The sequence below is a fragment of the Protobothrops mucrosquamatus genome, unplaced genomic scaffold (assembly GCF_001527695.2).
Source record: "Protobothrops mucrosquamatus isolate PMUCROS unplaced genomic scaffold, P.Mucros_1.0 scaffold1242, whole genome shotgun sequence".
NCBI lineage: Eukaryota > Metazoa > Chordata > Lepidosauria > Squamata > Viperidae > Protobothrops > Protobothrops mucrosquamatus.
In genome coordinates, this window is record NW_015387449.1 from 296,594 (window position 1) to 310,409 (window position 13,816).

Genomic DNA, 13,816 nt, shown 5'->3' on the forward strand with positions numbered 1-13,816 from the left:
TTATTATTATTATTATTATTATTATTATTATTATTATTATTATTATTATTATTATTATTACACCCTAAAATCTGATTGTTTACGCCATCTTGCCAGGATTCAATTTAAGTTTGCTGGACCCATCCAGAAGATTTCACAGCATCTCTGACCTGCTTGGCCTGGCAATGCGTAACTGAACATAATCAGAATATTGGTGATTCCTTCCTCCAAACCAACTGATGACATCTACCAGGATTTTCATATAGATGCTAAGTATTATGGGGGAAGAGAGATGCAAGCCTGGGGAGGTGTGTGTGTAATTGTTACAGACTTGACTGTTCTTCCCCTATGAGCAGTGACTCCCATCCTTTGCAGGTTGTTCAGAAAGATACCATGACTGATGGTAACAAGATGCTGGATTAAATGAAGCAAGAGTGCTCTTTTTGTATAATTCGATAAATTAAGCCTAGTTTGACATCACATTAAGCTAGTCCTTAGGAATCACAATTAGCTAGAGTCATACATCATACTCAGTCCACAATAGCTGGATTCATATAGCAATATACTAGCAAATTTCGGTTTAATTAGTAATTGAAATCTAGTAATAATTAGCTCAAGGTTACCCAGTGAGTGTTATGGGTAGAAATTTGAATAGCTATTAAAGTCCAATGTCCCTTTCACTCCACCTTTTGATCTTTCATTTTTTTAAATTGTTACTCCTGGTTACTTAATTTTACATTTGCTTTCCGCTCCTTTCAGAAATAAACAGGATGTTGCTTTTATTGGAAAGTTCTTCAAAAGTAGTAATTATTGAACTGAAGCTTGGCACTGAAATGGCTTGGGTTTTTTTTCCTGCTGGGACACTTCTAAGAGGCCAAAATTACTTTTTACAGCTCTTGCTACCCAGAATGCAAACTTGTGGAGTCCAAATCTCCATCATGGTTTCATTTGAAGAAACTCCCATTGTCTCCAGAATCCTACAAAGGGGAAATTAAAAAAATTAGACACAAAGTCCAGTGCAATATACAATTCATAAGAATAATTATATCAGAATGAACTTGATTGGCATGTATGCCGATCAGTAGCTAATTAAACAGCTGGGGAACATCATTTGTCTATTTTGGGGTATCTGTTCCCCAATAAGGAATTATTTTTGCCAGTACAGGATATCTCAACAATTTTTGACTAAAAAATAGAAAATTATAATGTCAGCATAATGGCACGTGGGAAAGACTGGACCAAGAGACACTGCCTAGAGAACAGTCAGATAAGAGGCAGCATAGCCTGCAGCTGGAGAGTGGGCAGGGCAAGAAGCTCATAAAGAACCTTCCCTAGTTTCTTGGGCCGTGAAGGAGACGGCGAGAGACTTGTACTTTCAGACTTGCAAGAGTCTGTCAATTTAGCTTTACAATAAAGTAGAATTAGTTCATCTGGCTGTAATTCCTAGCTAGTTAACCCAGTGAAGCTGGCAGTCAGGTTTCAACATAGATCTTCCTAACATTCTGCATCGAGAGAATAATTTAAGCATATTAATTTTATTTGTTATTATTAAATGTGTTTGTTGCCCATCTCACCCCAAAGTGACTTAATTCCACCTTGCAGCCCCTAGAACTCCCTTTTGTAGAAAACCTATACAGCTATTTCCCTGTTGACATTTGGATGTCTGATGGAGATGTCTTTGGTTTTCTCTAACTTACCCTTCTAAATACGTTGGGGCTGCTTTGTTGCTGGGAATTTTGACAGTTGCAGATGCAACACATCTGGATGGAGCAAGGTCGGAAGAAACTGCATTTACTAATTCTGAGTATACTGCTAAATTTATCTGCTTTTAAGTTGTGACTATGTTTTTTTGCTGATTATTTTGAATATTGCCCTTTTAGTGTATGCCAATAATATTAGAAGAATCCCTTTTTTGATCTTATCTAGTTAGACTTTTTCTGTTGAATTACTTGTCATCATATTACCTTCGTTCAGCGTTCTGGATGAGAGATTTGGCTGCCTCAGGTTGGGCTTTTTGAAAAGTCTGGTACATAGAAAAGGACTGGAGATATCCCAGTAATTCAGAGACACTTTTGGGAACTTTATCGACAATATCTGTGATTCTGTAAAGAAGCAAAATCTTTTAGGATGGAATCATAAACTTTATCCCCTGGGTTCTGCAGTCTAGGTTAATGAAATGATCCTAAGCTTCTGAGGTGTGCAAAGGAGGGGCAGCTGTAGCTAGTGCTTGGAAAAAGAATGCATTTTGTCTGCTTAAAACAATGTCCCATTGAATAGAAATGGCTTCGCTTTTCAGCAATAGCATTGCCTGTTGTAACCAACTGCAGAATGAGATGTAAATACAAGTAGTCCTCATGACTGTAGTACTAAGAGTAGGCATAAATCACTTTTTCAGGGCCATTCCTTTACTTTTAATGGCTTCTTGGACTCTTATCAGGGAATGCAAGGAGAACCCAATTCAGACAATTATTTCAGAGGGGATTTCTCTTCCTATTCGATAAATATAATAGTTTTCCTCTAGCTTGGTGTTTCTCAACCTCAGCAGCTTTAAAAGGTGAGGACTTCAACTCCAACTGGCTGGGGAATTCTGGATGTTGAAGTCCACACCTTTTAAAGTTAAACAGCTGAATTTATCTGCTGCTGGTTTATGAACACAGCCAGTCTGGGCCTGGGAGCAATCAAGGGCTTCTTCCCTCCTTCAGTGCCTTCATTGGCTGATTGCCTTGCTTCACACACTGCAATGAGCAATGATTAGCTTTGAACGGCATTTGAACAAGCCACAGTTTGCCTGAATTCATACTGCATAAATACCCAAAACATAATTATATCTGAATATAATATAGCACACCATTATACAGTTTGAAATGGCATGCATGTGCATTTGCTGTTTGGCTGGCATGTCATTTTCTTATAATAATAATAATAATAATAATAATAATAATAATAATAATAATAATAATAATAATAATAATAATAATAATAATAATAATAATAATAATAATAATAATAATAATAATAAAGAAGACAACTGTTGATGAGAAAGACAAAAATGTCTGGGTAGTGGATATTGCAGTATCTAGAGACAGCAGAAGAGAAGAGAAACAACTGGAGAAAATCACAAAATATAAAGGCCCGCAAATAGGAATAGAATGACTTTGGCAAAAGAAAACAGTGATAGTACCAATAATAATAGTCATGATGGGTGCAATTCCAAAACATCTAGAGCACTACTTGAACACTATTGGCACTGACAAACATCACCATCAGTCAATTGCAAAAGACAGCTTTCCTTGGAATAGCTTACATCCTGTGATGATACCTTTAATATCATCAATAAACAAAATCTTCCCAAGGTCAAATTCCTTTTGGATGAATTTGGGAAGGACTCCATAGATAGATAAAAATACCAAATCCAGTCTAAATATCTGGCTGAATATGCAACCAATTATAATGATTTATTAAATGTCTCTGCTGCCCAACTCCCACTGACTGGGCGGTTTATTAATAAAGATTTAAAACTTTTATTAATAAAGATTTAAAACTATAAAGATTTAAAACTTTTAAAAATGCATGGTCTGAGCATTGTTGAGGCTTTGCTTCTGGACCCAGCATCAGATTCTAATATCCCTGCAAACCACCAGGTGCATGTATATGGGATTACAACTTTGACACACAAGATTTGTGCTTGTAATTTTATGCATGGGCTGAAGCCCATAATTTGCTAGCTTCACAGTCATACAAACACACACTTTTACCACTCACTTTTCCTTATCTTGAAAGGGCAGAGCATCAAATATTGCTTTGTAGTCATCCAAAACAAATTTTATCTTTTCATGTGTATAAGGAAGAAGTTGGGTGCGAATCTGCAAAAAAGAAAAGGTAGAAAGATGTAGAAGTGATTCCATATAAGACACTGGTGAGCTTTGCTCACACTCTTTTCATAGTGGCATTTAGCCTATAATAAATCAGAGCAATAGCATCAAGGCAGGCCCCTTTATCCATGAATGTTCCCCATATGCATTTCTCTTCTTAATTCCAAAATTCAATATTGCTGAATGAAATTGGGGGATGTCGAACAGACAAAAGGAAAGACAGTGCGTGCAACGGATCTCATTCCCAAAGGAAGCAGATGCCTGGCTAATTCTGAATGTAGGACAACCATATTTGTGTTGCAAAATACAGACCATCATTAGGTTGCAGCAAAGACTCTGACCTGTATGTTACCTCTCTGTTGCCATCTAAGATTCTTGCAGATTTTGCAGAGGTCATTTAATTATAGGGTTAAGAGGATTCAACCTTTAATGAATAATGGAAGAGTTCTCGACTTATGATCACAATTGAGCCCAAAATTTATGTTGCTAAACAAGGTAGTTGTTAAGTGAGTTTTCTCCATTTTACTATCTTTCTTGCTACAGTTGTCAAGTGAATCAGTGCAGTTAAGTTAGTAACACGGTTGTTAAGTGAATCTGGCTTCCCTGTTGACTTTGCTTGTTAGAAGCTGGTTGGGAAGATTGCAAATGGCAATCACACTACCCTGGGATGCTCCAACTGTTGTAAGTGCAAGGACTGGTTGTAAGTCACTTTCTTCATTGTAATTTTGAATGGTTGCAAAATGAAGGATTGTAAGTTAAGGACTACATGCATGCATGTAGCAATAGCAATATCACCCATCTAGGTGCTTGCAGAGGGCTTACCTCATTGAAGATCTCTGTCAGCTTCTCTGATTGATCTCCATAGTGCAACTGCACATCAAGGGTGTTGGAACACAAGATAAAGCAGCCAGATGGTTTGAGAATCCGGTCCATTTCTTTTATGAAACTGGGGATATCAAACCAGTGCACAGCGCTAAAGGCTGTGACGAGATCCACAGAGTTATCCTCAAATGGCAACTCCTCTGCAGGACATACACTATGGGAGAGAACAACAAAGGGATCACTATTTAGTACTAATTCTCTGCCAGCAAACAGTTAATTGCATCTGCCTTCTATAGCAATAGCACTTAGACTTATATACCGCTTCACAGTGCTTTACAACCCTCTCTAAGCAGCTTACAGAGTCAGCATATTGCCCCCAACAATCTGAGGTCTCATTTTACCCACCTCGGAAGGATGAAAGGCTGAGTCAACTTTGAACCGGTGAGAATCGAACAGCCAGCAGTCAGCAGAAGTAGCCTGCAGTTCTGCATTCTGACCACTGCGGCACCACGGCGATGCCATCTCCTGGTGAAACTGTGACTGCACTTTTCCCCCAAAGTTTTGCTCTCTGCTTTAACTTGCTTACCAATCGAAGGAGCCAACCACCTTATCTTGACCATGCAAAACCTGTACTTAAAGGACAATATTTGATCTATGTATCCTGAGCTTTGAAGGGGGTGGGTTTGAACATTTGGAGGCTCAAATTCTTCTTCTCAGTTACTCCACCATTTTCCAATGAAAGTACAAGACTGGAGAAGCTCCCTGAGGATGGGCTCCAGCAGGAATCTGAAAGCTTGGAAGAATAAAGCTCTGGTCCAGGTGACCGACTCAGATTGGATCCTGTAACGTTATCCTAGGACAGGGGTAGGCAACCTTGGCTCTTTTATGACTCGTGGACTTCAACTCCCAGAATTCCTGAGCCAGCTATGCTGGCTCAGGAATTCTGGGAGTTGAAGTCCACGAGTCATAAAAGAGCCAAGTTTGTCTACCCCTGTAGGATACCTATATTTGCCTTCATTTGCAAAGGATAATATCTTAATATTTTAATCTGTTTCAAAACAATTAAAAAACGAAAATTAGAATATTTCGGACATGTGATGCGACACCCAGAAAAATACGGCATACTCCATTTAATCCTCCAAGGTCCAGGCAGAAGAAGAACATCGTGGCTTCAAAATCTAAGGGACTGGTTTGGACAAAACTCAGCAGCACTTTTTCGTGCGGCTGCTGATAAAAACAGGATCGCCAACATGATCGCCAACGTCCGATAACGGATATGGCACAAGAAGAAGAAGAAGAAGTTTAGATTTACAGTTATAATATACTTTTATATGTTGTTTTAACTTTTGATTAGGAACTGCCCAGAATTGGCTAGAATGTGGGTGGCTATATAAATGTTTTAAACCAACCAAATAGGGATTTCTCTGGGTTTAAAAAAATCAAACATATTTGGACAATTTTGACTGATACATGTTGATTATTTGCCACAAAAATCTTTGCTCATCATCAGTGAGCTTATTTTAAGGAAGATGCTTAGGGCTCTGAGTGTTTACTTACAAATATGAGACATTGGGAGGATGTGCTGCTCGCTTCGCTTCCTCAATCTGAGCTTCACTGACGTCTGTTCCAACCACCTTCTCAAAATACTTCGCCAGCAGGAGAGTATTTTGACCTGAACCACATCCCACGTCCACTCCCAGCTGGAAGCAATTCACCTTTGGAGGAAAAAGAACAATGAATGTCAAAGTCACAGAATGATTTATAGCAGGGGTCCCCAACCCTCGGGCAGCAGCCCACTACTGGGCTGTGGGCCATGTGGAACTAAGCTGCACTAGCAGCGGGCAAAAGCACATACACATGCAGCTCCACTTGCACAAGCAGCGGGGGCTCACGCATGAAGCTCCATTTGTGCAAGCGGCGGGCAATGGATCTGTGAGCACTCACACAAAATCATCCCCTCTCACCAGGCCACCAAGCCGGAAAGGTAGGTGACCACAGATTTATAGCGCTATCTTCTCCAATATTTCAGAAAAGAAGGGTTCTTACTTTTCAACAACGGGTTCTAAACTAATTGTTACCACCTAATTTATATATGTCTTCTTGCCATTAGTGAACTACCTTGATGTCATGGAAATGCAAAACTTGCCTGGGTTCCCTTACTGATGATTTGTAGCACCTCTGAAAGATAAAAGATTTATCTCTGGTGCCTTTTTGTTTCTAAAACACCTTCGTGGTATCGTGATCTCAGAGATTTTTTCAGGCAGTCACTCATCTGTACACATGGAACTGACTAAAAAGCAGAAATTTTGCAGGGCTGGATGGCTGAGAGATACAGGTGGGAGGTTATCAAGTGCTTATAATCATGAGTTACCCAATCTTGGACTAAAATTGAGAAAAGAATCCATAGCAAATTAAGATAAATTAAGCAAAATACATAGAAACATGGACTCTATTCTCCATCCAGGGCCAAAAAAAAAAAAAGCATTTTGTATCATAAATGCCCACTTGTGTTTTTATTCTCAGGTCTCTGATTCCACCTCCCTCTAGGCCAGTCTTTCTCAACCTCAGCAACTTTAAGGTGGTGACTCCAACTCCCAGAATTCTCCATGATAGCCTGTGGAATTCTGGGGGTTGGAATCCATACATCTTATGAGAAACACTTATGAAATAAATGGGCTGCCACAAAGAAGAGGGAGTCAAGCTATTTTCCAAGGCGCCTGAAGGCAGGACAAGAAGCAACGGATGGAAACTAATCAAGGAGAGAAGCAACCTAGAACTAAGGAGAAATTTCCTAACAGTTAGAACAATTAACCAGTGGAACAACCTGCCTCCAGAAGTTGTGAATGCTCCAACACTGGAAGTTTTTAAGAAGAGACTGGACAGCCATTTGTCCGAAATGGTGTAGGGTTCCTGCCTGAGCAGGAGGTTTGACTAGATGACCTCCAAGGTCCCTTCCAATTTTATATTATTATTATTGTTGTTGTTACCACCAGATGGATTCAACATGTGATTCTCAATGGAACCACATTTACATGGAAGGAAGCATGCAGTGAGAAATATCAAGGTTCCGTTTTGGGCTTAAGGGCTCTTCAATCACTTCATAAATGACCTAGATAAGAGGATCAATGGGGCACTCATCAAATTTTCAGATAACCAAGTAGTGGGGGGGAATTGCTAACATTTTGAAAGATAGATTCAAAATTCAGACTTGAGCATTGGGTCCTATCCAACAAGAAGCCATTCAGTGGTGAAAAAATAAGACCCTGACTTAGGCAGGAAAAAAACAAATGCATAGGTACAGGATAAACAGCACCTGGCTCAATAGTAATGCCTGTGAGAGGGAATCTGGTGGCTCATCACTTAAGTATGTGTGTTGCAGCTGCCAAAAAAAGCCAACACAGTCCTAGGCAGCATCAACAGAGGGATAGTATCAAGATAACTGGATAGCACCCCTCTATACTGGCTAATGAGGCCATATCTGGCATCCAATTCTGGTTACCACAATACAAAAAAGATGCTCAGACCTTGGAAACAGTGCAGAGAAGAGCAACAAAGATGATAAGAGGTCAGAAGGCTAAATTATATGATAAACATTTAAGGGAGCTTGGTATGTTTAGTCTAATGAAGAGAAGACAGTGGAGACATGATAGCAGTCTTTCAATATCTGAAGGGCTGCCACAGAGTAGAGGGCACTGATTTATTCTCCAGAGCATCTGAGAGCAGTACAAGAAGCAATGGTAGAAACTCATCAGTGAGAGATCCAACCTGGAAGTAAGGAAGAATTTCCTGACAGTGAGAATGATTAAAAAATGGAACAACTTGTCTCCCAGAATTGTGGATAGCAATAGCACTTAGACTTTTATACCGCTATATACCACTTCACAGTGCTTTACAGCCCTCTCTAAGTGGTTTACAGAGTTGGCATCTTGCCTCCAACAAACTGGGTCCTCATTTTACCCACCTCGGAAGGATGGAAGGCTGAATCAACCTTGAGCCGGTGAGAATCGAACTGCCAAACTGCAGCCAGCCAGCAGTCAGCAGAAGTAGCCTGAAGTACTGCATTCTAATCATTGCACCAACATGTATGATCCATCACCGGAGGTTTTAAAGAAAAGACTGGCAGCCATTTATCTGGGATGGTATAAGGACTCCTGTCTTGAGCAGGGGGTTGGACTAGAAGATCTCCAAGATCTCTTCCATTCCTACGATTCTATGGCCTAGGCCAGGGGTAGGCAACCTCGGCTCTTTTATGACTCATGGACTTCAACTCCCAGAATTCCTGAGTCAGCATGAGTTGAAGTCCATGAGTCATAAAAGAGCCGAGGTTGCCTACCCCCCCCCCCCCCGCCTAGGCAGTTTGTTTTCTTGTGACTCTGCACTTACAACTTTGTTCTTTGTACAGTATTGCTAATCTAGCATTTTGTTCCCACAATGGTCTATTTAACTATCCATCAATCTATTGATCTATCCTTTCCCCCATTCAGCTTTTTTTTTTAAAAAAAAAATTCTAATAGGCATCCTTTTTCATTTTATTAGATTTGCATACATTTGAAATATATGAAATGGTTCTCTCCATCTTTTGCTTTTTTCTTGCTTATTTCAGTTATTTGTTTTACTTTTATTTATTTTGGGGGAATAACATAACATTTGGTATCTGGAGTACTAATCCACCAAATTTTCTATCCAGAGAGTAAAAGAATGATGTAAAAAATGTTAGAACTTTGTCAGAAATGTTGAAAACTTGATATGCCTGCAATATATATATTTAAATCTTATATGTTCATTTTAATTGTTAGGGGCACAGAAAGCTGCCAGACATTTGAAAGCGTGTCCTACCTTTTTGTGCAAAAACTGAAAATACAGACTGTATAAATGAAATATAAATATAGCAATTATTCTGCCTCAGAGTCCTAGCCTTTCACTAGCAAAACTGCTTTATTCCAAATCAAACATTGGTCCGACTATCACTTCATCACTTCAGAATGTCAACTCTATTGAGTGATACAACTTGGCATGTAAAGAACAACTATGTCTCTTCTCTGAAATACCAAGATTCTAGTCCTCATGTTTCTAAGTGCTGAATGTTCTTCTTTTAATTGTCCATCCTGACAAACAGGAGCTGTTCATACTGGAGAAAGGATTGTCCCTGCTGCAGTTGGATTCAGTGGACCATTTTCACCTGCGACTGCATCTCTCCAAGTCCCCACGCAATCCGCTCTCCCATCCTTTACCTTTTTCTCTAGGAACGCGAGGACCACTGCTTGCAAATTCTCCTGAAGCGAGAACCTGTATTTCTGATAGAAAGCAGCATGATCTTTATCCTCAAACAGGCGAGAGGCCATTTCCTAGCGACGGAGGAACTTTTAAACTTTGACAGAGAGAGGCAGGAGGGAGGCTGACGTCGCCTCTGCCCATCTCCGCCCTTTCAATACACACACACACGGCAAGGCGGAAAAAACGGGACGGAATTTGCGGAACGGCTCCTTTGCGCATAAACCGATGGGCCGCTTTAGGGAATATTTTAGCATCGTATTCCCAAATGCGATTGGTTCTCCGGAAGGGAGACAAGAACCAATGGGTGGAAGCTTTTCAGAAAGAGATCCAAGTTTGAAAAAATCGTTCTTATAATCGGGAAATTATTCTTTAAAACCGAGTTTCTCAACCTCGGCAATTTTAAGCTGTGTGAACTACAACTCCCAGAATTCTGGTGTTATAACTGCTCCATCATTGGAGGTTAATTCTAATTCTGATTAATTCTTATGCGTTAATACAAATCCTGTGAAAGTTCTAAAAGACTGCTTTTGTCCTAGCACAATCTAGTTCTGGAAGATCTTTGTTAAAACTCCTGCTTCAGGTTAATACAAATGAATGTTGGCCAGCCCTTTTCTTGAGATAATCTGAGGATTCCTCTCCTCAGCAGGGATTGGATTCGTTGGACTTTCAAGAAAATACTGAACAGCCATTTATCCAGAATGCTAGGTTCTCCTGCAATTGGTGTAGGGTTGGATAGAAGACTTCCAAGGTCCCCCCAGCCCTCTTATTCTATCTTCTAGATCAGAGGTGGGGAAACTATGGCTCTTTTATGACCTGTGGACTTCAACTCCCAGAATTCCTGACCCACAAGTCATAAAAGGAGCATAGTTCTCCATCCTTGTTCTAGAACAGTGTTTCTCAACCTTGACAATTTTAAGGCATGTGGACTTCAACTCCCAGAATTCCACAGCCAGCAATGCTGGCTGTGGAATTCTGGGAGTTGAAGTCCACATGCCTTAAAATTGTCAAGGTTGAGAAACACTGTTCTAGAATCTAGAATGATCCCCAAGTTCTCTTCCCACCAATGATTCTATAACAAGGGTAAAGATGACAAAAATGAAATAACCTCTATAGCACATCCCTTTGCGATCCTGGATGTGGTGGCCTTTGACAAAATCACACACTCTCCTTTGAGAGAAAGATCACTCTCGCTAGATGGAAAGGTTTGTTTAAAAAGAGGAAAACAAAGGATAAATTTAAATAGACACACGCAAAATAGCGACAAATGGGTTAAAATATAGAAGTGTTCAATCATTCTAAGCTACATTAAGGGGTTATAGAATGGAATTTTAATAAATTGGTGGCTTCTTCCTCCAGTAATGTTGATTTATATTTTTTACGTACATTGAACATGTCTTAATCTTGATTGTTCGTTGTTGTTTTGCATGCATTGACAATTGTTTGCACCTGATGCTTGGATATTTCTTGTAATTGACATTCTGTAATACGTACACTGTGAAACTCCTAAAAGATTTTTTTTTTGTCCTACAGTAGCACTATCTAGTTCTGGAAGATCTTTCTTTGTTAAAAATCCTGCTTCAGGTTAATACATTCCTTGTTTTAGAAACTCCTTGCTAATGCTCAGTATATGAAACAGTTATCAAAAGTGTTATTATCTTGAGCAAACAAGAACTTGATGGATTTCAAAATGGATTTCAACCCCTGAGTTATTGTGCCATGTCAATTTTGCATCTGATGAAATGTAGACAGAGTTTATAAAAAAAATAGGCTACTTCTGTCCTGACTATCAATTTGTAACTCCAGAATAAGACCTACTGAAGTCAGTAGGGCTCTCATTTTAAAACACAAATCTACAAGATTGCACTCTGGTTTTTTAAAAATGGTTTTGCTTGTTTTCTTGCTTTCATCCTCTCCTTTTTTAGACTGAATGGGCTGAACTGTAATTATTTCTGCTTTCCATGGAAACCAGCTTTTCTAAGTACTGATTAGATAACCTATAGTATTACCTACTCAGTGCAGGTTGAGATAATTAACTGTTGCTGGAATCACAATATAGCTGGTTACTCTGCAGTCCGGTGTCTACCTCCCTTACAGAAAAACCTCTCAGTCCTTGATCTGGGAAGAAGCAGAAATTACAACTCTAGAGGTAGCAAAAGATGAGAATCACAACATTACTACACAAAGAAACAACTAATTGCTTCCTTTTGCTGTTATGTTTGGAGAAAGTGAAAAGCTGTAAACCTATTTAAAAACTTAGGATTCATGCAGATGCTTGTGGTCAACAAGTGTGGCTACCAATTGTTTTTTCTAATTCAGAACACATAGCCTGTGAAGATGTAAAATTTAATTTTCACATGAAAATTGTACTTTTAAAATAGATGAATAGGCAAGCTTATAGCAGCTGTGCATTTTGATGTTGGAAAATGGGACTGGAGAGTTGACCCAATCCCACTGGGATGATGGGAATATTATATCTTGCATATTTATGTTCCTTTTTCTTCCGGAGGGCATCTGTTATGCAGACAACGCAAAAACTTGTCCCAGGAAGCATGAGGGCCCAATGAACCACGCCAGATAGGTAGAAAGGAAGAAAACTTTTATTTTCAAATAAAAGATTGCCCAGAAGCAAGTTCCAAAATGGACACACCTCTGCTTAGAATGGATCCCTTTTTATACAATTTTCAAAAGTGTACATTGCTATGAATTACTCATGGGAGCATGCATCCCTGTAAAACCAATATTAAAAAGCAGTATCATGTATATATTTCAGTAGTCATATTAACATATTTCAACCAAAGGTTACAAAGTATGCAAATACCTTTACTTGATTAATAACATTCTCACATTCAAAGCATTCCAACTCTCAGAATTCCAGTCCATACAACTTAAACTTGCCAAATACGCTGGTCTGCCATATTGTGCAGACTTCATGGTTAGTTCTGTGTAAACCAGTGGTTCTTAGTTTTTTTGCTGTTAGGACCCCTTTCACTTTTAATAATATTTTGTTTGTGTGGCTTATATTTATCAATATTTATTGTATTGAAATTCATAGAATAATATTGAAATGTAAAAATAACAACATCCAGGGCTTTTTTTGACATAGAACGCCCAGAACGGAGTTCTGGCACCTTTTTTGGATGGAACCTTGTAGGGTAGGCAAGGCGGGTTGTAGGACGTGTGTGAGTTCCGGCACCTTTTTTTTTTTTTTGGAAAAAAAAGCACTAAGTCAACATCGATCCCATTAGATAATAACATAAAGATGTCCTTGGATGTCCTTGGATGCCCATTAGATAATAACATAAACATAAACATGGGGATGTCCTTGGAAGACTGGGCCCAGAGATGCTGCCAAGAGACCAATCGGATAAGAGACTGCATAGTCTGCAGCTGAATAGTAGGCAGAGCAAGAGACTCAGAAGGGACTTTCCTAGTTTCTCAGGCTGTAGAAGAGATAGCGGGAGAATTGTACTTTCAGACTTGGAAGATTCTGTCAATATAGTTTCACAGTAAAGTAATATTAGCTCATCTAGTGTTATTTCCTGTCTCGTCTACCTGTTTCAAATTTGTGCACATACCTTCAAAATCTAGCAAAAGATTTTGATTTTGTGGTCTTGGGGGAACTCAGGTGTCCTCGGACCACACCTGAAGAAATACTAATATGAGCTGTTGTACGTTAATCCCTGAATAGCATGACAGTTACACAATTATGCACTTTTTGAACAGCACAAAATATTTGTCAAACATTATTGCATCTCCCTTTATTTAGTCTTCTCTTTTGCAAACCCAGTATAAGTTGTTTCTTTAACTGTTCGGCTTGGTTTTAAATGTCTTATTATTGTGGCTGCTGTCCTATGGCTGTGTTCCAATTT

General features: G+C 39.2%; 1 protein-coding gene across 1 annotated transcript; it reads right to left on the bottom strand.

The window, feature by feature from the left end:
• Positions 1-543: 543 nt before the first annotated feature.
• LOC107292009 (putative methyltransferase DDB_G0268948) lies at positions 544-10,034 on the bottom strand. Its single transcript, XM_015821068.1, has 6 exons — positions 9,905-10,034; positions 6,231-6,388; positions 4,674-4,887; positions 3,742-3,842; positions 1,944-2,081; positions 544-956 (listed from the first exon to the last, which is right to left on the bottom strand). The coding sequence occupies exons 1-6, from the start codon at positions 10,013-10,015 to the stop codon at positions 860-862; spliced, it is 819 nt and encodes a 272-aa protein (XP_015676554.1). The 5' UTR covers positions 10,016-10,034; the 3' UTR covers positions 544-859.
• Positions 10,035-13,816: the final 3,782 nt, after the last annotated feature.